Here is a 24156-nt window from a genome sequence, read left to right on the forward strand (position 1 = left end):
GCAAATTTAGCTTTAGGTCTGTGCTGACTTTAACATACATTGACTGAACTGAATCCTATTCAGTAGCAAATATATCTTCTCAGTTAAATGAATAGTTAAGAGATAAGGTTAGCATGTTTTTAAAGTAAGGAATGCAGAACTGAGTTTTTCCATTTCTTCTTGTAGAAGCCAGAGTAATCGTAATTCTGTACTGCTATATTTTATAGTATAAAGCAAGTCTGTAAAGTTTGCTGTTCTTTAACCATTTATTATAAAGATACAACAAGAGTTGTCTGTTAAATAAAATCACAATTAAAATGTTGCATTTCCCTCCAGAAATCCACCTCACATCCATGGATTTCAGTTAAATAAACCATATATCTGATTCCCAAATAAGGCCCCACCAGGTAGATTTTTTTAAAAAAGTTTCAAGGGGGCATCCAGGGATGGGATAGAACTTGCTGCAAACTTTCTGCAGATATGCAGAAAAATCTGGAAATATAAAGCAGTGGTGTTAAAAAAAAATCCCCAAATTGAACATTTTCAGAGTAACCAAATGACAACTTGTGAGATCTTGGCTGTCATTGTTAGTTGCTAGGCAACCCCATGGGAACCCTGTGTGCTTTCAGGCCTAAGCTGCTGCTGATCATCTGATCAGTGCCGGGCTGCTGATCACTGGGCCAGCAGGGAAGTCCTTGCAAGTCTCCCACTTGTAAGTGTATTTTTTCATATTGATCTATTTCATGTGTACTTGAGGTCCCATCAGTCAATATTAAAAGTAACTTGATTGTTTTTTTGTTTCTGCACACTATAGAACTGAGTTAAGAAAATTATAATATTGGATGATAAGGAATATAAGTTGCTTAGTTATGAATCTTTGGAGTTGCGGGGGTTGGCTGGCTTTAAGGCATAAAGCTAACTCTTCATTATAAAGGTTTTGTACAGTGACTTTATTTGTAGTTTTGAAGCATAAGTTACAAATGGTTGTCAAGTGTATGTCCTGACATGTATTTCCAGGTGATCATTGCTTCTTTCAGTTGCACTAGGACTGTGCTGGAATATTCTTTCAATCAAGATTCATTGCTATTCAGACGGTTGACCTTTCCTCTCAACTCTTAGTCCCTTGATGCACTTGTAATGCAAAACCATGGTTACCTTTAGGAAGAGAGATAGTTATCATCACTTTGGAGAGGGGAAGAGGGATGGTGAGAAAGTGTGCTTGCTCTTTACACACCATGTTTACAGAAAGCCAACATTATATCTGCGCCAGTTCTCCTCCTACCCCTGCCCTGAATTGTCTTCCAGAAAGCTTCCTTTACAGTACAGCAAATTCTGCCCAGCACCCTTCTGCCACACACCATTATGTGTTTGTACCCTCCTTTACATTGAAAGTTCTTTTGAAGTCTAGGAAAAGACATAACGTTTCTTTTACTGTACTATTTCTTAGTTAATGTCATTTGGTTTAACAAGTGTTGAGGAAGATGAAATATTCAGCAGGCATATTTAGTTTTCCTGCTTTTGATTAGTCAGCAGCTACTGCTGCTGAATAATTCAACTTGTCATTTATAATATGCAATTATCTATTTTGTCAGAATCATCCAGCGTATAGCAGGCATCATGTTTAAAATATCTGGGATAATTTAGTGAAAAATCTAACTAGTTTGAGGACATTAGCAATGCTTGCATCTATGGGTAGTGAAATGAGTATAGAGAATATAGGCTAAAAGGTCTGGTATTTTAAAGATACTGTTTTTAAAACAGAGGAAAGAGTGGTAAACTGTGTTAAGATTAGGATCCTATAAAATAGTACAATAAGATTTGGACTGCAGAGATCTGGAACCAACCAGAAATCTGAAACAGAATCGAAACAAACCCGATAAAGCATGGGTCGTTAAATGATGCAGAATTTACATAGTATAAACATATTTACAGAACAGACAGATCACTATAGAATAATCCCCAGTCCCTATCCCTTTACCAATGCAACTTTCTGAACCATTTCATTATAGTATTGCCCACATACTTGTGCAAAAAAGCTCTCCTTAACAACTTAGCTTTGCAAAATTTACATAGAGCCAGGAGAGTTGGTGCCTTCTTAACCTCATCAGGCAGGGCATTCTGTAAGGTCGGGTCCACAGCATGTGTACAGGTAGTTACTGATTTTGCCTATTTTCAGGGTGGCCCCTGCAGAGGGCCCTTCTCAGATGACCAAAGCTATTCTGGTGTAGCATAGGGAGAGAAGCAGTCCCACAGATTCGATGAACTGTGAGTGTGAAAGCTAGTACCTTGCATTGAGCCCAGTAACCAATGGGCAGCAAACGTATGCTTTGCCTAACTCCTGATAATAACTGGACTGCGGTAGTCTGTACCAACTAGAGGCTCCCAATTGACGTTGATGGGAGACATATGTACAGTGTATTAAAGTAGTCTACCACGGCACGGATCCAGGTGCTCGAATCGGCTGTGCCAAGGTAGGGGACCATCTTGCAGGCTAGACTGAGTAGGAAGATAGCATTTTTGCAACTGTATTAATTTATTCCTCCAGTAACAATGCAGGATCCTGTATAGCCCCTAGGCCGTTAAACCAAGTCTTCGAGGTTGTTCTGGGTTTTCTGGGCTGTATTGCCATGGTGACACTGAGAGATCTCTGTCTTTTGGTGCTACACCTCTGAAGATGCCAGCCACAGCTGCTGGCGAAACATCAGGAACTACAATGCCAAGACCACGGCAATACAGCCCGGAAAACCCACAACAACCATCGTTCTCCGGCCGTGAAAGCCTTCGACAATACATCAAGTCTTCAAGGGTTAGTTAAATCACATTGAAAGTGAAAAGCATAATATCCTTCAGGACGCCCACCTTCCCAACCAGCATCACTTCTGTCTTGTCTAGGTTCAGTTTCAATGTATTCATTTTCAACCATTTGACCACAGCAGTCAGGCAGCAGCTCTACCACATCACTAGGGGATTTGGTTAGTGAGATACAGAGTTGGGTGTCATCCACATATTGATGACATCCAATTACGAAGCTATGAATTATTTCTCCTAAGGGCTTTACATAGAGATTGAATAACATGAATGATAAGGTTGTGCCCTGTAGAACCCCACAGAACAACTCCAGAACTGAAGATAGCTGGTCTTCAATGGCAATTCTTCAAGTCTAATGCATGAAGAATGATTTAAACCAGCCCAAGTCACATCACCTGATACTTGCTTCTGCCTTCCACCGCCTGCCTCTAGTTGTTTCTATAGGACGGCATGATCTGCTATATCAAAGGCATGATCTTTTATGTCAAAGATTGATCCAGTAAAAACAACAAAGAAGTATGGCCTTTGTCTACATCCAGGCGGAGGTAATCAATAAAGCCACTAGTGCTCTCTCTGAAACCAGACTTAAAATGGTCTAGAGTACATGAGTTACCCAAGAAGACATACAATTGTACTGCTACAGCTTTCTCAATCACTTTGCCTAGAAAGGGCAAATTAGAGACATTTTTGTGAAGGGTTTTTTTTTAAAAGTAGTTGACAGATAACCGCCTATTTGAGTAGTCAAGGGAAGGTGCCCTGAGTTAGTGATTGATTTATGATAATCATCAAGGGCTCATTAATGTTGACATTATGATTTTAGCAGCCAGGGTGGGCAAGAGTGCACAGATCTCAGGATCCTATTCGTACCCATCACAGTAAGTGGGTCAAAATAGTCCATAAGCAAACCAGATGATGTACTGAGCATTTCTTCTGCCTGGCCTGTATTACAGCCAGTATCCACATTAGAGTATATTTGTGTTTGTATATTATAGCAGAGTATATTTGTGTTAATTTATCAGCAAAAAAACCTTGCAAAGGTGTCATCTCTAATTCTATGTTTTTGTGATAATAAAGGTTCAGATTTAGGAATTAGAAGATGCCAGGAGACCCTGAACAATCGGGATGGCCATGAACTAGATGATACAGTGGTTGCAGAGAAGTAATGTTTCTTTGCTGCTCTCATTGCTTTTTCCAGCCCTCTTTAGATCACCCAGCTCCATGGTAAACCATAGGGCTGGTTTTCTCAAGAATGGGAAAGGTTGATGAGCAATGTTATCAATAGCTTTGAAGAGCTTCAAGTTCCATATCTGTCACTGCCTCCGGAGAGCTTGTGTCTGGAATCCTAAAATCCCCCAGAGCATTTTGAAAACCAGAAGAATCCATGTGCCATGACCATTTTAACTGGGCCCCCCTGTTTGCTTTTACCCTTGCCTTCAGTAGATAATGGTCAGACCGTTATTCAGGCTAAATCTCTAACCCTGAAACAAGACCTCCCCTTAAAGGTTCAGTGCAAAAGATTAAGTCCAAGGTGTTGCCTCCTTCATGCGTTGGGTTCATCTTGGTCTGAGAGATGCCCGGGGCAGTCAAAGAAGCTATAAAAATCCTGAGCCAGCCCTGGAGAGGAGCAATCAGCTTGAATGTTGAAGTCACCAAGAACAGTAAGTCTGGGTATCTCCAGCACCACAGCTGAGAGCGCCTCTGCCCATTTTGAGAGGGTGCCCACTGAGTTCCTAGGCGTCTAGTAAACAAGCAGAATGCCTAATCTATTCTTAATCCCAGCCCTAATGTTAGGAGTGGAAAATCAATGCCAGCTAAAAGTCTGTGGAAATTATGAAGGATGACTGCACTGCTACTAGAGTGGAATCAGTGAAGGACCACATAACCAGGAGTTAGTTGGGACAGACACTGCATCATTTTCTTCCAGCCATGTCTGTTACGCAAGCCAGGTCAATTTCCTCTTTCTGTAATATCTTAGAAAAGTGTGCAATTTTGTGCCTCACTAATCTGGCACTGCACAGTATTAATGGTGAAGAGCCACGGGCCAAGAACCAAGAATCCTAAAATCCCCCAGAACATTTTGAAAACCAGAAGAATCCATGTGCCATGACCATTAATTGGCTTGTGCCTCAGGAGGAGGCTTCCTATGTAAATGCCCAGCCACTGCCTACCTGAGAACAAAGAGAGAAGAAACCAGTGGCAGAGCATTTGCCGTACAGCTGCTCATTCCCAAAACAATGGAGGAACTTCCATCCCAACAGTTTACAAAAAACGGTCTCCTTGAGAGTAGGCCTGTTGTTTACATATGCTTTTTATGGAATTTTGAACGAACTTTAAAAGCATTTTACTAATTCCAAAATAGAAAATAAGCAATAGAAGGGTTTTTTTCCCCCAGAGCTCCCCCAAATTTCCAGTTTCTCATTTGGAAAAACTGAAATAAGTCCTGGGGGCAAGCAGCCAAGGACCCCCCCTCCATTTTTCACTCCCCCCAGACCTTCTCATTTTCATACAAGAGGGGTAAACTGATAAGAAAAAATAGTTCTACTTAGTGTCTATACTCTAGACCTAGTCCTGTCTGCTACATATTTACCTAGCCTCCTCTTTGGCTTCCTAGCCTATTCCCATGCCCTTAGACTTCCTTTATAATACACATCTTTGTGCCTTCTCAATGCAGGTACAGTATGTACTTTTACCTGCTGTTGGCAGCCATTTTATGTTGTGTACTTGGATTTTGCTTATTTTTCTGCCACCTGTCCCCCCCCCCCCGGCCCCGGCCCACCGTAGTCAAGCTGGAATAAAGGGCAGTAGTCTATGAAAGCTTGTGCTGGAATAATGTTTAGTCAGTCTTCAAAATGCCATAATGCTTCTGTTTATTACATGCTGTTCTAGTACCAAAAATACACACCGTATCTCCTGAGCAAGAATGAAGACTAGAAATATTTTAATGAAAATTGTGTTTCTGTGTCCAGGGAACTGCATGTCTGTTTGGAAAACATTTATTTAAGCACATCTATAGGTGAACAAAAATAGGTAGTTCTTTTTAATAGTATTCTCATTGAAAGTACAAATGTATCATGGTCTGCTGAAATGTATTAGAATTTTATTCTCTTGTCATGGAAAGCATGCTAAACGACTTGCATTTGGTGAAATAGTCCTTTGTCTTTAAAAAAAGTTGATATACTAATATTGCCTTATGTAAACTGAATATTGCTGTCTTGAAGAGATCTTTGCTTGTAAAACTACACCTGCATAGGAAATTGCTATTTGCAGTTTGTCAGTGCACAGTAATACCGCATGCATGATACAGCAGTACTGCTGTAGCTAAGCATGTTTGGGCCTGGTAAGCCCTGTATGCCTTCTTAAGGATATTGGAGAGGTGACTTATGATTCTTAGTGATATTTTTTCTTTTAAATTGAACAATGAGTTTAGTAACGTTTTCTTTCCTTCCTCTCTTGATGAAGTGAAAGCTCTAAGATAGGCCAGTTTATAAAAATGTAGGGATATAAATATAGCACAACCTTCTGGTTTTTGCAGTATTTTGGTGTTTTTTCTGCCAAGTTTTGCTGTTCGGTGAAACGTATTTTATACTTATATGTGCAGTTGATTTGAATTTCAAGAAAATAGACATGTAAGATGATTAAACATGGCAAAGTCTTCAGGAAAGAGATTGATAATAGTATTGTCCTGCGTAGAGTAATTCTGTTTATTTACATTATTTATATGTTATTTATAGTCCACCTTTCTTGCTGAGAGAATGCAATCAGACAGCATAAAACAGCCAATAAAGAATGCAGTAGGACTAGGATTACAGAATTAGAGAACCATGTGACCAGCACACTATTTAAGGCAAGGTATATTATAAACACAGAAAGTGGATTACAAAATATAAGATAATGCAGTAAAAGCTGGAGAAAATCTTGCAGTGGGTCACAATCTTGTTCCATTATAAAAGTGCTCTCCTGGACTGTTCCATTCTACTACAGAAAATGCCCTCATGAGCATCTCTGTTTTGCATATTCTGTGGCATGGTAGAAGTTTGGGAGCCTTCCTGACCTCCTCAGTGGAAGCCCCCACTGCAAATGCACATGATAAAGCTACTGCCGATCTTAATCATTTCTAAGGTGGCACCTTTAAAAAGCATTGCTTGGATAAGCAAAGCTGTCACAGTAGATCATAGGGGGTCCATGAAGGGCTTTGTAAGTGATAATCAGAACCCTGAATTGAACTTGGTAACTGATTCATAACCAGTGGAATGTCTGTAGAATGGGTGTGATGTGTGTGTTCTGTATGATGTCTGATAGTATTAGCAACCAGCTGCAATGTTCTACACCAACTGAACATTCTGAGTTGTCTGTAAGGCCAACCCATATAGAGTCTATTACAATAATCTAGCCTAGAGGCAACAATGCCATGGATCCATATGACCAGATCAGCTGAGTCAAGGTAGGGCGCCGTGTGCCCATTAATTTAAATGGTCTTAGACTGGAAAAATGCTGAATATGATTTACATTGTAAGTGTACCAGGCTGATGTGCTGTATTAATGTGAAGGCAATATTTTAAACTTGGACTGAATGCTTCATATTCTAAAAGTTTCCAAGAACTCTGAGTTGTTTAGGTAATAAAAATGAATCAACAACTTCAGTATAATCAGAGAAACCATTTTGTTATACACTGACAAGTGTTTCTTATTGCCCCCTATACTGAAGCCACCTTGCTCAAACATGGCCCTAGCACTGATAAAAGAGAACCCACTGGGTCCTCTTTTGCGTCAGAAGATAAAGTTATCCTTGCTATGATAGAGTTGTATTACGTAAAGATGGGTATAGTGACATTATCTGTAGACATGTCCCATCTTGTTTCCTCACACAGAGAAGTTACCAATATCGATACAAATGTTGACAATTTCTTATAGGACTCCTGAGGGAGAGGGATTTGCCCATCACTGGATGAAATTGAGATGGCTCTGTCTTCCTTTTTTAAATTATTTTTTTAAATTTAAATACAGTAGAAATCACCTAAAACAAGGTACACAGATATAAATACCTTAGACCCCCAGAAAGAGCAACAGAGTATACTAGCTTCAGATGGAAGGATTTATGTTGCGAGCTGCAGAAAAAGGGATTATGCACTATTTTCTCCAAAACACAAATCTCCCAAAATTTCTCATGCCATCTATCCAAGGAAGGTCCAGCTGGATCTGACCAGAAAGCAGCAATCATCAAACAGGTCACTGCTAGTAATTTAGAAATAAAGTTTCTTGCCTTTTGGGGAATATGGATATCATTCCAGATATCAAATATAAACAGCTTCAAAGTAATTTGGAGGATTGCCTTAGAAACAGCCAGCCAGAAAAGATAGATTTGGGGGCATTTCCATCATATGTGGATTGGAGAGCCGTTTTGCTCTCAAAGTTTCCAGCATTTAGGGCTAAGACCCTAGTTACTTTTATGTAGTCTATTGGGACAAAGATACCAATTTGCAAATAATTTGTAAAACTCTGTCCTAATTGAATGAATAGTCAGTTTGTTCAAGGGAGAACTCCAAATAGCTTCCTAGTCATCTATGTGAGTTCCTTGAGCAGTTCTTTCTCCCACATCAACATATGCTGGTAGTTTTGGGTATAGGACCTCAAAGAGAATTTGGTATATTTTAGTCAAAAGACCTTTCATTGCCCTCAAACATCCAGTTAAAAGGGTCTCAAACTTGGTTAATGGTCTGAGAGAACCATTTTTGGTAGCATAGGAGAGCATAATTGCTCTCATTTGGAAATGTCTGGCCTTGCAGCTTCAAATCTACTTCTTGTTTAGTTTCCCCTTGTCTGTACCAATTCCTGATATGGTCAAGACCCAATTCAAACCATAACCGAAGTTTACTTAAGTCTAAACCTGCGGGAAACCATGCCAAGTTTAGAACAGAAGCCATTGGAGAGGGCATGGCTCTGTCTTTTTGTCAGATATTACACATCAGTTGTAGCATCAAAGACATTTTGTTGTACAGTTTCAGCTCGAGCTAGTCCTAAAAGAGGGATGGCAAAATATGATGAAGTTGGAAAACTTATATAAATAGTAATGGGTTGGGATTGAAAGAGGGAGAAAGCATAATAGAACAAATTACTTTTAAAGTGTCATACTCAAATGGGAGGACTGTATTTTAGGGAAGGGGTCTCAAATGCTTCGCTAGTGAGTTAGGGATCATAGACTTCATCACTATATTGCCTTACATATCTGCTGCTTTAAATATGTACTCCTATGTACCACCAGTGTTCCATGTTGTCTAATGTTAGTCCTAGAATTGATTATGTTCTGCTTCAGTATTTTTTCTACTCTGTACTGGATTCTTGCTAATACTATGTCTTTTAAACGTATGTATTTACCCTATGGTGTTGTTTATGAAATGTCCTTGATACGGTATTGAAATGTACTTGATACTGATTGTACTAATCGCATACTGTATGATCCACCTTGGATCTCTGTGAGAAAGGTGGACTATAAATAAATAAATATGTTAGTAAATGTTTTTGTAGGTACATTTTGTTCCTTTTTCTTAGAGGTGCAAAATCTTGTGGCAAAGTAGCCCTAATCTATAGATACTTAAATATGGAGACTAGAGCCATGAGTGGACAAGATAGATCTTCCTACACACCTGAAAAATGCCCCCAGTTTACAGAAAAATCTGAAATTTAAAAAAATACAGTGGGGTTTTTTTAAAGAAACCCAAACGATTAAAGGAACTCCTGTAGCTTTAACCAGATGCTCTCAGTGGCTGTTGCTAGACAACTAAGTAACAAGTCAATATTCCAGTGGTTGTTGGGGGTTTTCCGGGCTGTATTGCCGTGGTCTTGGCATTGTAGTTCCTGACGTTTCGCCAGCAGCTGTGGCTGGCATCTTCAGAGGTGTAGCACCAAAAGACAGAGATCTCTCAGTGTCACAGTGTGGAAAAGATGTAGGTCATTTGTATCTACTCAGGAGGGGTGGGGTTGAGCTGAGTCATTCTGTAAGAGTTTCCCAGGGTGTGGAATGCTAATGGCGGGAGGCTTCACTGTAACCTGAGGAGGTTCTTTTGCATATGGATTGGTGCTTGATGTGCTAATCTTCTCTGCAGGGCTATTGTCGGGTGTGGAGTGTTTTGTTGGCCTGGTGTTTTTCAGAACTGGAGCCCATGCTCTGTTCATTCTTAAGGTTTCTTCTTTCCTGTTGAAGTTTTGCTTATGCTTGTGAATTTCAATGGCTTCCCTGTGCAGTCTGACAAAGTAGTTGGAAGTGTTGTCCAGTATTTTGGTGTCCTGGAATAAGATACTGTGCCCTGTTTGAGTTAGGCTATGTTCAGCCACTGCTGATTTTTCAGGCTGTCCAAGTCTGCAGTGTCTTTCATGTTCTTTTATTCTTGTCTGGATGCTACGCTTTGTGGTCCCGATGTAAACTTGTCCACAGCTGCAGGGTATACGGTATACTCCTGCAGAGGTGAGGGGGTCTCTGCTGTCTTTTGCTGATCGTAGCATCTGTTGTATTTTTCGGGTGGGTCTGAATACTGCTTGAAGGTTATGCTTTTCCATAAGCTTTCCCATCTGATCAGTAATTCCTTTGATATATGGCAAAAACACTTTTCCTGTAGGTGACTGTTTTTCCTTGGTTGTTTGATTCATCCTGGGTTTGATTGCTCTTCGGATTTCATTTCTGGAGTAGCCATTTGCCTGAAGTGCGTGGTTTAGATGATTAATTTCCTCATTGAGAAAGCGCGGCTCACATATCCGTCTTGCACGATCCACTAATGTTTTCATTATGCCTCTTTTCTGTCGGGGGTGGTGATTGGAGTTTTTGTGTAAGTACCGATCAGTGTGAGTTGGTTTCCTGTAGACCTTGTGACCTAACTGAAAGTTTGCTTTGCGGATGACCAAGGTATCCAGGAATGAGAGTTTTCCCTCACTTTCTTTCTCCATTGTGAATTGTATGTTCAGGTGGATGTTGTTGAGATGATTCAAAAACTCCCTCAATTCTTCCTCCCCATGGCTCCAAATGATGAATGTATCATCCACAAACCGGAACCATACACTGGGTTTGTGGGGTGCTGATTCTAGAGCTGTTTTTTCAAAATGTTCCATGTAGAAGTTTGCTATAACTGGGCTGAGTGGGCTCCCCATGGCCACCCCATCCATCTGTTCATAGAATTCGTTGTCCCATTGGAAGTAACTGGTTGTCAGACAATGATGGAATAAGGCTGTTACATCCTCTGGGAAAATCTGATTAATCAGTGCAATAGTGTCTTTTACTGGAACCTTGGTAAACAGGGATACAACATCAAAACTGACAAGTATGTCTTGTGGATTGAGTTTCAGAGAACTGATTTTGTTGATGAAATCTGCTGAATCTTTGATGTAAGACGAGGTTTTCCCGATGTGGTCCTGCAGGAGATCTGCCAGATGTCTAGCTAATTCATATGTCGGTGAACCAATGGCACTCACAATGGGTCGGAGTGGGACTGAATCTTTATGTATTTTGGGGAGTCCATATAGTCTAGGTGGCTGTGCTTCAGTCTTGCATAGTTTTCTGTGCGTGTCGGGATGTAGTGAGGAATTCTTGATCAGTGCATTTGTTAGCCTGGTGATTTTGCAAGTGGGATCTCGTTTTAGTTTTTTGTAGGTGGAGGGGTCCAGGAGTTCCTTAATCTTCTTTTTGTATTCCTCCGTTTTCATGATCACTGTAGCATTGCCTTTATCAGCTGGTAGAATGATGATGCCTGGATCTGCATTGAGGGTCTTGATGGCATTTCTCTCCTTGCGTGTTATATTGCTGGTGGGAAGCTTTGCCTTTCGTAGAATCCTGGCTGTCTCTCCTCTTATTTCCTCAGCTTCCTCTTCAGGTAGATTACGGATGGCAGCTTCTACATTTGCAATGATGTCTTCCACAGGAATTCTGGTGGGGGTGACTGCAAAGTTTCCTCCCTTTGCCAAGATGGAGGTTTCTTCTGGTGAGAGTTGACGGTCTGTCAGATTGATGACAATGCGTGCATTGTCGAGCATTGGGCTTGTCTGTCTTTTTTCCTGTAGTTTGTTAAACTTCTGCTTCTGTCTGGATGTGTGGTTGGTAAACACTTGTTCCATCTTCCTGTAGGTGAGATTATCGACCTTGTCCCAATCCTGACTTCTCATTTTATGGCTGGTGTTGATATGCAAGCAAAATAGCTCCTTGTCTGTGGCAGCAAGTTCTCTGCGGGTAGTGTGGATTCTCTCACGTAAGAGGGCCTGTTCTAGACGGTCATAAATGCGGTTCGCCTGTGTGGTTTTGAAGATTCTTTTAGTTGTGAGAAAAGATGGAATGGTTCTTGTGTCCCTGCAGCGTAGAAGAAAGGTCAAAGAACAGAGTAGATGTGCTTTCTTGTTCCGAAGTGTTTCCAATCATCGGGTCTGTTGGAATGTTTCCTCCCCGTAGAGGTGTTCGATGTATTGTCGAAGGCTTTCACGGCCGGAGAACGATGGTTGTTGGGGGTTTTCCGGGCTGTATTGCCGTGGTCTTGGCATTGTAGTTCCTGACGTTTCTACATTGCAAATGTAGAAGCTGCCATCCGTCATCTACCTGAAGAGGAAGCTGAGGAAATAAGAGGAGAGACAGCCAGGACTCTACGAAAGGCAAAGCTTCCCACCAGCAATATAACACGCAAGGAGAGAAATGCCATCAAGACCCTCAATGCAGATCCAGACATCATCATTCTACCAGCTGATAAAGGCAATGCTACAGTGATCATGAAAACGGAGGAATACAAAAAGAAGATTAAGGAACTCCTGGACCCCTCCACCTACAAAAAACTAAAACGAGATCCCACTTGCAAAATCACCAGGCTAACAAATGCACTGATCAAGAATTCCTCACTACATCCCGACACGCACAGAAAACTATGCAAGACTGAAGCACAGCCACCTAGACTATATGGACTCCCCAAAATACATAAAGATTCAGTCCCACTCCGACCCATTGTGAGTGCCATTGGTTCACCGACATATGAATTAGCTAGACATCTGGCAGATCTCCTGCAGGACCACATCGGGAAAACCTCGTCTTACATCAAAGATTCAGCAGATTTCATCAACAAAATCAGTTCTCTGAAACTCAATCCACAAGACATACTTGTCAGTTTTGATGTTGTATCCCTGTTTACCAAGGTTCCAGTAAAAGACACTATTGCACTGATTAATCAGATTTTCCCAGAGGATGTAACAGCCTTATTCCATCATTGTCTGACAACCAGTTACTTCCAATGGGACAACGAATTCTATGAACAGATGGATGGGGTGGCCATGGGGAGCCCACTCAGCCCAGTTATAGCAAACTTCTACATGGAACATTTTGAAAAAACAGCTCTAGAATCAGCACCCCACAAACCCAGTGTATGGTTCCGGTTTGTGGATGATACATTCATCATTTGGAGCCATGGGGAGGAAGAATTGAGGGAGTTTTTGAATCATCTCAACAACATCCACCTGAACATACAATTCACAATGGAGAAAGAAAGTGAGGGAAAACTCTCATTCCTGGATACCTTGGTCATCCGCAAAGCAAACTTTCAGTTAGGTCACAAGGTCTACAGGAAACCAACTCACACTGATCGGTACTTACACAAAAACTCCAATCACCACCCCCGACAGAAAAGAGGCATAATGAAAACATTAGTGGATCGTGCAAGACGGATATGTGAGCCGCGCTTTCTCAATGAGGAAATTAATCATCTAAACCACGCACTTCAGGCAAATGGCTACTCCAGAAATGAAATCCGAAGAGCAATCAAACCCAGGATGAATCAAACAACCAAGGAAAAACAGTCACCTACAGGAAAAGTGTTTTTGCCATATATCAAAGGAATTACTGATCAGATGGGAAAGCTTATGGAAAAGCATAACCTTCAAGCAGTATTCAGACCCACCCGAAAAATACAACAGATGCTACGATCAGCAAAAGACAGCAGAGACCCCCTCACCTCTGCAGGAGTATACCGTATACCCTGCAGCTGTGGACAAGTTTACATCGGGACCACAAAGCGTAGCATCCAGACAAGAATAAAAGAACATGAAAGACACTGCAGACTTGGACAGCCTGAAAAATCAGCAGTGGCTGAACATAGCCTAACTCAAACAGGGCACAGTATCTTATTCCAGGACACCAAAATACTGGACAACACTTCCAACTACTTTGTCAGACTGCACAGGGAAGCCATTGAAATTCACAAGCATAAGCAAAACTTCAACAGGAAAGAAGAAACCTTAAGAATGAACAGAGCATGGGCTCCAGTTCTGAAAAACACCAGGCCAACAAAACACTCCACACCCGACAATAGCCCTGCAGAGAAGATTAGCACATCAAGCACCAATCCATATGCAAAAGAACCTCCTCAGGTTACAGTGAAGCCTCCCGCCATTAGCATTCCACACCCTGGGAAACTCTTACAGAATGACTCAGCTCAACCCCACCCCTCCTGAGTAGATACAAATGACCTACATCTTTTCCACACTGTGACACTGAGAGATCTCTGTCTTTTGGTGCTACACCTCTGAAGATGCCAGCCACAGCTGCTGGCGAAACGTCAGGAACTACAATGCCAAGACCACGGCAATACAGCCCGGAAAACCCCCAACAACCATCGTTCTCCAGCCGTGAAAGCCTTCGACAATACATCAATATTCCAGGCTTGGTTTCTGTCAGGAACAAACAGGGGAAGAAGGCAGGGCCCTTTCAAGGGTTGCTTTGGCCTTTGAGGAAGGAATTATTTGGACCAGGCACAGTAATAGTCACAGAATCACAAAGTTCGAAGGGGCCATACAGACCTTCTAGTACTACCCCCTGCCCAATCCAGGATGAGCCTAAAGCATCCCTGACAAATATTCATCCAGCCTCTTCTTGAAAACTGCCAGTAAAGGGGAACTAACCCCCCCCCCCCACGGCAGCTGATTCTACCTTTAAACTACTCTGACCGTGAAAAAGTTTTACCTAATATCCAGCCGGGATCTTTCTGCATGTAATTTAAGCCTGTTGTTTCGGGTCCTATCCTCTGCCACCAAGTGGAACAGCTCCTTGCCCTCCTCCAAATGACAGCCTTTCAGATATTTAAAGAGAGCAATCACGTCTCCCCTCAATCTCCAAGCGGAGTCATCCCATGACTTGATACCACATAACTTGCATGACTCAGCCAGGCCTCGCTGCTTGCTACTGCTCAACAGCAGCCCCCCTATAGCCGGTGTAGAGTAGTGGTTAGAGTTTCAGAGCAGGATATGGGAGACACAGATTCTAATTGCCACTTTGCTGTGGAAGCTCACTGGGTGACTTTGACCCAGTCACAGACTCTTAGCCTAATCTTCCTCTCTGGGTTGTTGTAAGGATCATATGGAAGCAAGGAAAACGATGTAAACTGTTTTGGATCCCCATTGTGGAAGAAGGCAGCATATAAATGAAGAAAATTAGTAAATATAGGTGAAAATGGTTAGTTGTTTAGTAGGTTTAAAGGAGAGAATGACATAGGGAAAGGCAGGATAAAAATGTACAAGATAGATGCTTTATTGGAAATAAATTATAAATGATTATAAAATTATGATTATAACATGATTATAGTTGATTATAAATTATAAATGACATAAATAAATAAATAAAATAAGATTCGAGACCAGTAGCACTTTTAAAGGCCAACAAGGTTTTCCAGTGTATTAGCTTTCAAAAGTCAAGCTCCCTTTGTCAAACATAGGAATCTGACAAAGGGAGCTTCGCTCTCGAAAGCTTATATCCTGGAAAATCTCTTTGGTCTTGAAGGTGTTACTGGACTCAAGTTTTGCTGTTCTACTACACACCCAACACAGCTACCCATCTGAAACTATCTTCATGGAAATAACTTTCAGTACCCTATACTGTCTGTCTGTCTGTCTGTCTGTCTGTCTCTCTCTCTCTTCTCTCTCTCTCTCTCTCTCTCTCCCTCCCTCCCTCCCTCCCTCCCAAATACTGAGTCATTCGTTTGTGCTCTTTATGATATGTGTACATACCATTGTACTAGGCACAAAGGAAATACAGTGAACAAATGTTAAGCTCTTGTAGTTTGGGATAGTTTGACACTGCAAAAAAAATCAGTGTGTGCTAATTCCCTCTGTGTAAATAAACAAATTGCTTTCTTTCTCTTTGCTCTCCCATAGCTCCCCATAAGCCAGCAAACAACCACTTAAGTGATCATGATTTCTGTTTGAATAATCAATCATACAGTTTAGTGTTGAATTTCTACCAGATGCTTTTGTATAGCTAAATAGCCAAACTGCAACTTTCCCCCTCCTGTATAACTTTTGCTTTATTTATGAGGAATTTGGAAGTAAGTTTACAGGCCTGTTTGAACTTAGTCTTACATCTTGTTCTTTCTCTCATTAGGATTTTTCTGCATGCACACTTACACCGGGTTTTTTAGCATGCACAGACAACACACTTTTTAGTCCATTCTTAACATTTCTTTTAGCCATATGTAGCTGATAGACTTAGGGAACTTGCAAGGTTTTTTTTTAATGCAACTGTTGTTCAGTTTTTTAAAAAGAAAAAACTGAATTGGTTACTGTTCATCCAATCAGAACACAGGGGGATAAAGGGGAGAGTGACTCCAAAGAAAGCATTCTGTACTTCACAAAAAAAAGAGGCCTGGTTTAAATTTGCTGGAAAAAAATGGGGGTATGCACGCAGGGAGGAAAGCCACATAAAACCTGGGGGGAAATATAAACTCTGCAGCTGATGTAGCCTTTCACCATGCAAAATCCAAAAAAGTCTGGGAAGCTGTTTGGAGTCTTAATCATGGTATTTTTGCCATACATGCAGAACTCTGGAGAGAAATCAATGCAGTATTGGGCAAGAACTGACGGAAAAGCCAGTGCGGAAAAGACCTAGGTATATCATGGGGGGGGGCCACCTTACAGGTACTTCCCTAGCTGGCAGATCACTAAAGCGTTGTAAGCATTATCTTTCAGGATAGTTCGACAGGAAATTAATTTATCTGTTTGATTATCTTGATTCCTACATTGCTTATATTTTGTCAGGCAAATTTTCTCTTAAAGTTTGAGGGTTGAGGTGTAGGGTAACCTGTATATTAAAAGAATTGGCTTTATTACTAGGCTGCATTATAGAATTGTAGTTCTTTAGTGATCTCTGTATCCACACTTATGCCCAGTTATTTGTAATCTTTATGCAAACTTTGTTCCCACAGTATAGTTTGAAAATTTAACATTTCTAGCTGATGCCAGCATAGGCAAGCCAATGGTCTGACTGCATATAAGACAGTTTAATTTGAAACGTCACATGTATGAAAGGGTAAAATGGTTGTTTCAATGTAAGACGTTTCAAATTTATGACAATTTGGTAGTGCCATCTTAAGCAGAATTACACACTTCTAAGCCCATTGACTTCATGCTTAGGATGGCTCTGCTAAAGACCTAATTAAATTATGGAAGTGTAGAATAAAGTGCCTTCACTATGTGAGCTGCTTTTAATAATATATCAATATTTTTATTTTACTTTGCAATATTATTAATGGATAAGAACTTAACATTGAGCTGGATGATGTAAGTGGTAAGTGAATCCATTCTGTAAATGGTACAGTTGGATTACATCAGTGACAAACAAGCATTCTTTTGCAAGTGCCCTGCATTTTTTTAGTTGCATATGAATGGACACATTTATCTGTAGTGCAGCTGTTGGAAAATATAGAAATGTTTATATTCAGTCCAGTAGGGATGAGTAGATAAAGAGTTTATACAGTGACCACATTTGTGGCACTATATCTAAAATGTAGATTCTAGGATTGTACAGATATTTGTCAGGGGTGCTGGTTTATTTGAGGTGTTCTCTGACTTTTGGAAACCCACTCTTTGTAAGCCCCAAAACGATGGTGTATTAAATTTCAAGAGATGCTTGGCAGGCATTCTTGATCTACTAAAAATGTAAAAATAAATAGCACAATGAGAATGTTTCAGTTATTCCTCAGGAACCTCTAGTGTGTATGTATGTAATATACAGCTGTAAGTGTCCAAAGCTTTGTGAATGTTGCCATTTACATATGAATGCTGACAATCCCAAATGTCCTTTTCATGTGTTCAGAAACGGTGTTACATTAGTGCATGTTGACAGTGGCCTAAATGTGATTGTCAGCATTTATTTCAACATATCTAAAATCCTGTTTAGATCACTGTATGTATTCAGTGCTCTCTATCTTAATTTTAAGATTCACAAAATCCATTTTGGGTTGTCAAAATACATATATGCAGGACCTTTTTTCAGCTGGAACACGGTGGAACTGAGTTCCGGAATCTCTTGAAAATGGTCACATGGCTGGCGGCCCCGCCCCCTGATCTCCAGACAGAGGGGAGATTAGATTGCCCTCTATGCCGCTCGGCAGCATGGAGGGCAATCTAAACTCCCTTCTGTCTGGAGATCAGGGGGCAGGGCCACCAGCCATGTGACCATTTTCTCCAAGGGCAACCCACTGAGTTCCACTACCTCTTTCCCCAGAAAAAATGCCCTGCATATATGAATGTTAGGATTCACTATAATATATCTGTGCACAAGTATGATGAAATTGCAGAACGATGCATTAGTTTCTGAACAGCAGTTGCTTCCTGGCAAATGCAGAACTGCTGTAAAGTTAGTTCTTCAGTTTAACAGAAGACTATATTGAGGGGCAGGAGATATATGGTGATGGGTGGCAATTCCAAAAAATTACTCTCGCAGAAATGAATACAAATTAACCATTAGATTTCCATGCCTAGAAAAATTAAACTACTTCTGTGTATACATTATGCCAATTAAGCAAAGCTGTATAATTTTATTTTGCATATCTCTTATTAATTTTTTTGCATTTTTGATTGTTAATAATGGAAAGGGGGAAGTAGTGAGTGGTATAGGATGCTGAAAACTCACACACAGCCATTAGAAATCCTCCAGAGACAATGCATCCCACCCCAGCTTTGGAGATTTCAGCAAGCATTGCGTGTATTTTTTCAGGCATGTCTTCCTAGTGTCAAGAGGTCAAAGCTTTCTCAAAACAAACAAAAGCTGAGATACTTGGGAAACTGAATTTGCATTCAGTGCCACATGGTTGCCTTTCAAAAACATACAGAGAGTTTGGCTGCTCTGTGTTAGTGTGGGGGCACTGGGTTCTAGCAGTTTCTCATACGCACCATCAGACATTTCTAGTGATCTACTGCAGCAAGACATCTATCTCTGTTAGACTAGAAGAACCACCACTGTCTTTTGTAACAGTGACATCAGCACAGATCTGTACCTGCTTTCACTGGTAATGAGCTTACTAGTGTTCTGTTGTTGATTCTGATCTCTTCTGGTATATTTTATAGATGCTATCTGCCTTTCAATTACACTTTACAAATTATTCTCCCCATTTATTGTCACACACTAATTTTAATTATTTTGTTTAGCTTTGTTCTGGAAACGATGTGCCAGTGATCTGATGTGTTACATATGCATCAAAAACCTTTCCCCCTTGATAGTCCATTTATATTTGTTTTGGTATAACCACTTGTGACTGTGTTAATCACAGAGTATGAGACCAAACAGGTGAGGGTATTAAGAAAATCAAGATCGTTGAGTAAGAAATGTTGTATTTGAACTATGGTCCAGCAGCATAAATCTTTCTGATTGCTACATTTTTGGTAAAGTTGGTGGCCCTAGATGATCATTGAAAGGGGGGGGCTGTTTCCTGGGGGATCCTGAGAGTACACAGAAACTTTACTTTTTATTGCAAACACAGGAAAACTTATCCTCCCCCCACAGGCAGCATCAGTACAGAGTTTGCATGCTGTTCTTATGCTGTTACAGAACCCTAAAAACATGTTGGCAGAGCCAGTAAAAAACCCTCACTCAGTGGGAAACAAGCAGGATTCCCCCATGCTACAATACAGCTCATGCTGTGGTCTACAATGAAAAAGACGGCAGGATTTTTATGTGGGCTTGGTTTTTATTTCTTTTAGCTTGCAGAGCTGAAGCCTAGATGCATCATGATGTCTGAAGAAATGAACAACTGCAGTGAGAGTTTTCCTTCATAACACAATCTGAGGTTGATAAAATGATGGTAGCAATAAAAAGCATAGTGGTTCCTAGAGCAGGGACAATATCCTCTTCAGTAGTTTGGTGTTTGGATTTTTTTTGTAGTGTACATTGCCTATATTGTCAGTCTGTATTGGCAAAACAAATGAAGCAAACACATTGTTGCCAGATTAGCAGCGGTTTTTAATACTGATACCTTATATTGTTGTTCTGGATTTCTAGTGATGGTGCATTAGTTGTATGTTGCCGTATTTTCCCTTGAAAAGGTCTCCCTGCCATGGCTTTAAACTGATCTGCTGGGAAGAGCTTGCCTCCATGTTAGCAAAGCTGATTTGGGAATTTAACCATGCTTTCCCTTACCTCTTGATATCTCAGGGGCCCAGTAGAAGAGCAAGATTCGAGTCCAGTAGCACCTTAACAACCAACACGATTTGCAGGATACAAGCTTTCAGATGCAAGTAGGGATGGCTATTCCTGAGCCTTTACATCCCATTGTAATAAGAGCTCCGTAGTTGCTGTGGCTTGTGAGCAGCAACCATATCTGATTGAAAGATTGAGGGTAACAGATCTCTAGATTAAATTATGAGGTTCTAATTGTAATCAGACCCTAATTGTACTTGCCCAGAGAGCTGGCTAGACCTCACATTCTTTAAAAAGGGTAGTATGTGTGGGAGAATGCATATCATGTGAAGTAAGGAATAAACTATAAATGCCATTGATTGGGGAATTATTTTCACACAAATTATTTTCTGTAACTGTTTGGTTTCAGCACAATTTTTTAAAAAAAATAAGCTGAAAGTGTTCTCCCCCCTCCCCCCATTCAGTTAAAGGAAACCTCTGAAGTAGCTTTTACTTTAGTTCTTGATCTGCTTTGCTATCTTATTTCTGGCACTACAAGTTGAAAAATGTGCCCCTTTGAATTGATCAATCTCAGTGAGCTAATTTCAGTTTAGAGAAGCTGACTATATGCAGTTTCTTATACTTTATATATTGCATTTATATTGTGCCTTTCATTGGCCATAGAATTCCAAGACAAGTTTACAAAAGGTTCCTAGAAGGATTCTTCTCCAGGCCCCCATACTAGACTTGGGTTGCTGCATCATGTGTTCTCCAATCGTACTCTGGGACCAGTAGTAATAATAATAGGAAGATCCTTTGTTTCTACATTATTGTATTTCTTTATTTGCTTACCTCAGCTTTAGATAAGAGCAGTTTATGCTGAGATTTGAAAGCACCAGAAAGCAGTGAAAAAATATTAGCTGATCCCCCCCCCCGTATTTGCATGTGCCATAGGAGCAAGAAGGTGCAGTGTCCATCTCTTGCTCATTACGAAGTGCGAGGCCCTTCCTACCTGCAAGCTCTCAGCATATGCAGAACACTTGTGGAGAGGAAGCTATCTCTTTGCTTTGTACTGGAGATGGTCTTTATTTCATACTATAGTTACCCTATTAAAATTGGGATTTTTACAGTATAAAAATTGACAAAAAATGAACTTCGGTTACAGCTGAAATAATTTTCTTAAATACTAAATTAAGTCATAACTTTCTTATTTTAATAGGCTTTCTTAAGCCAGACTGACTGCTGATAGAATGAAAAAGTTCAAGAGGAGACTTTCCCTAACTTTGCGTGGAAGCCAGACCATTGATGAGTCACTTTCTGAACTGGCTGAACAAATGACAATTGAAGAAAACAGCAGCAAAGATAACGGTAATATATTTGCTACAATTCTGTTATGTTTGTGAAAATAGCAGGCTTTTATTAATTATTTAAATGTAGGTGTTTTGGTATTAAGTTTTAAGTTGGGGCTAGTTGTTCATTTTGTTTTGAAATAAGCGTGTAACCATTTTTGGTAAAATGTTGGCAGTGCTTACTGGCTAAAATTTATTTCTTGATGTAGGTTCTGGTGCATTACTGATCTTTGTTTTTAGTCTACAAATAATGCTTCATTAATAGAACGTAAAAGTAATATAGTTTCATATTAATCAACGCTATTGCCATGTCTGTGTGTATGAAATATTAGCTTCTAAAACTGACTCATTAAGTTACAAAGTTCAGTCTTATATTACACTTGCTTAGCTTCAGCAGATTAGCAGCATTGAACAGGGAAAAGGGGGCTACTAACTCTTGGGTTCGTAGAAGAACTGAACAATATACGCTAAAACTCCAATAATGATATTAGACTGAATTCAGAATGTCAGTACACAGAAGAGATAATCACAAAACAACCAAATACCGCAATGGTATTCTCTTGAGTACTAGAGTGCTTTTAGTATTACAGATTTCTGTGCTAAGAGGATCTCAAGTATTAGGGCAGAGGAAGAACTTTCCCTGGCTCTCTGACGTAATGGCTAAATAACCAAGTGTTACTATAAAAGCAGAACATTTATGTTCTTCTTCAGATTGTTTTGTGGGTAGCTTTTGAAGCCCAGCTCCCTGATTTTATAAATCCCATGTACCCCAAGCTGTTCTGGCTTCAGAGTCTTCACCAGGTGCTACGAAATACTTTAAAGCTTTGCAAGCCGGTGACCTGAATTTGTTTTTTATATTTTAAGCTCAGACTAAGATGCAGATTTTCTGAACTTCTGCAGAAGAAATGCAGAGCCGAGGATATAGGGCACAAGTGACAGAAGTAAAGGTTCCTTTTATAAGAAGTTACTTGTAAGTAAGGGAACTTTATCTGGCCAACTAAAGCTTGTGGTGAAGTTTCTTTTGTAGCATCTCTCACACCTAAGAGACAAGCTGGTGTTCTGTGTAAAAGCATTGGGAATGGCTGCAGAGAACATGAGCGAAAATGCAAGCTGTGTTTGTCAGTCCCTTAACTGCATGTAAATTAGCTCTTTGAATAGTGGTCTTGGTTCAGCTAGTTGTGGGCTAAGAGCTAGAAGGGTAAATAGAAGCAGTGAAATGCTTCATTCTTCATAGTATATATTAAAATGGATATGCATTGCTTGGGCTGTGTATCAGTCACATTACGCAAGCCACCTTCCAAGTGATTGATTGTTCAGAAATGGCTTGACTTTCCACTGTGGTATTCTGCTAATGAAGAGTTACTGCTCGTGTGCTCAGTATATGCTGTTTTCTTCACCATGCAACTTTTCCTTTGCAAACAGTTCAGAATGAATAATATTAACTTTCATAGCAGCCTGTTTGATTTATCATGCAGCCAACTTAAATTTCCCTCTTGCTTTGTGTTACCACTCCCATATGAAAAGCATTTATGAAGTCAAGGATTGGGCTGTCAACTCATGCCTTTGGAAACAGAATTCTGCTGGTAATTTTTGTTTTCCAGGGAACTATATGTATACAGAAATGAAAGCCATGTGGAAAGAAGCAGCTAATTGAAGCAGAAGGGAAGAGAACATTCTGTGTGTGTGGCATATGTGTAGGAAGGAGAAACCAGGGAGGGGAAGAGGGAGTACAAAGTAGTGCAAGTAAACAGTAAATGGTGGCAACATGATAACATTTAGTCAAGCAGGCAGTGCAGTACACTTAGCTCCAGAAAATGAGATTCTGTGTCACACGTGCTCTACATTGCTTTTTATGCTTATTTTTAGCACATAGTTAAATGTATATTTACCAAGTGGGGGGGTCTTCAGTGTGCATGTGCTGAATACGACCAACATGAATTTCAAAAGACCGGTCTTGGTAATTCTGTAACAAAGAAGGAATTATTGGGGGAGACAACATTCACAGTTGTTCACTTTGTTTAATCGTGGGGAACATACTATATTTTACTTTATTATTTAATATGGCACTTCTAAGTGATACACACACTTTCTAAATCAGTAATCCTCTCAGCAAGCCAATAGTGAGGGAATACTGTGTTTCCCCCCCATATTCCAGGCACCAAGAGAAAGCTTGGCTGTGTTTGCCAACCCACATCAGGGTTTTAGAAGGGGAAAGTCCACTGTAGTTAAGGAAAATTGTGTTATTTTGTATATAGTTGCTAGCGCTTACAATTTAATTTCATGGATATTCAGTGGTGATTCAGGAACTAAATCATTCAGAAGGCCCCAGTTCAAATCTTGGTTCTGTTTCCTTTGTGTACTTAGACAAGGCATTTTATATTGTAGGGTTGATTGTTGTCGTTACAATCAGTTGTTAAAAAGCTTAGCATTGATTCAAAACATGCAACAAGTTAGAATCCTGTTACTTATACAATTGTGTTTTCATATACTTTTTCAAAACCTACAACTAAATCTACTCAAAATTAGACTATTAAATATTTTAAAATGTCCTGCGTCATTTTAAAATGCCCAGAACAGTTCGATTTGGCTGTTTCTTGGCTAAATTATGGCAGATGTTGTCAAGGC

At 40.2% G+C, this 24156-nt stretch overlaps 1 protein-coding gene across 2 annotated transcripts in view; it reads left to right on the plus strand.

Annotated features, from left to right (window-relative positions):
* The window catches only part of CDK17 (cyclin dependent kinase 17), a 104335-nt gene that overhangs the window by 20729 nt on the left and 59450 nt on the right, over positions 1-24156 (plus strand). For both annotated transcript variants that reach the window (XM_054988470.1, XM_054988471.1), the window contains exon 2: positions 21402-21550. In XM_054988470.1, coding sequence (XP_054844445.1) covers positions 21433-21550 — 118 coding nt within the window. In that variant the 5' untranslated portion in view covers positions 21402-21432. The remainder of the gene's footprint in view (positions 1-21401; positions 21551-24156) is intronic.

The sequence above is a fragment of the Eublepharis macularius genome, chromosome 9 (assembly GCF_028583425.1).
Source record: "Eublepharis macularius isolate TG4126 chromosome 9, MPM_Emac_v1.0, whole genome shotgun sequence".
Lineage (NCBI taxonomy): Eukaryota > Metazoa > Chordata > Lepidosauria > Squamata > Eublepharidae > Eublepharis > Eublepharis macularius.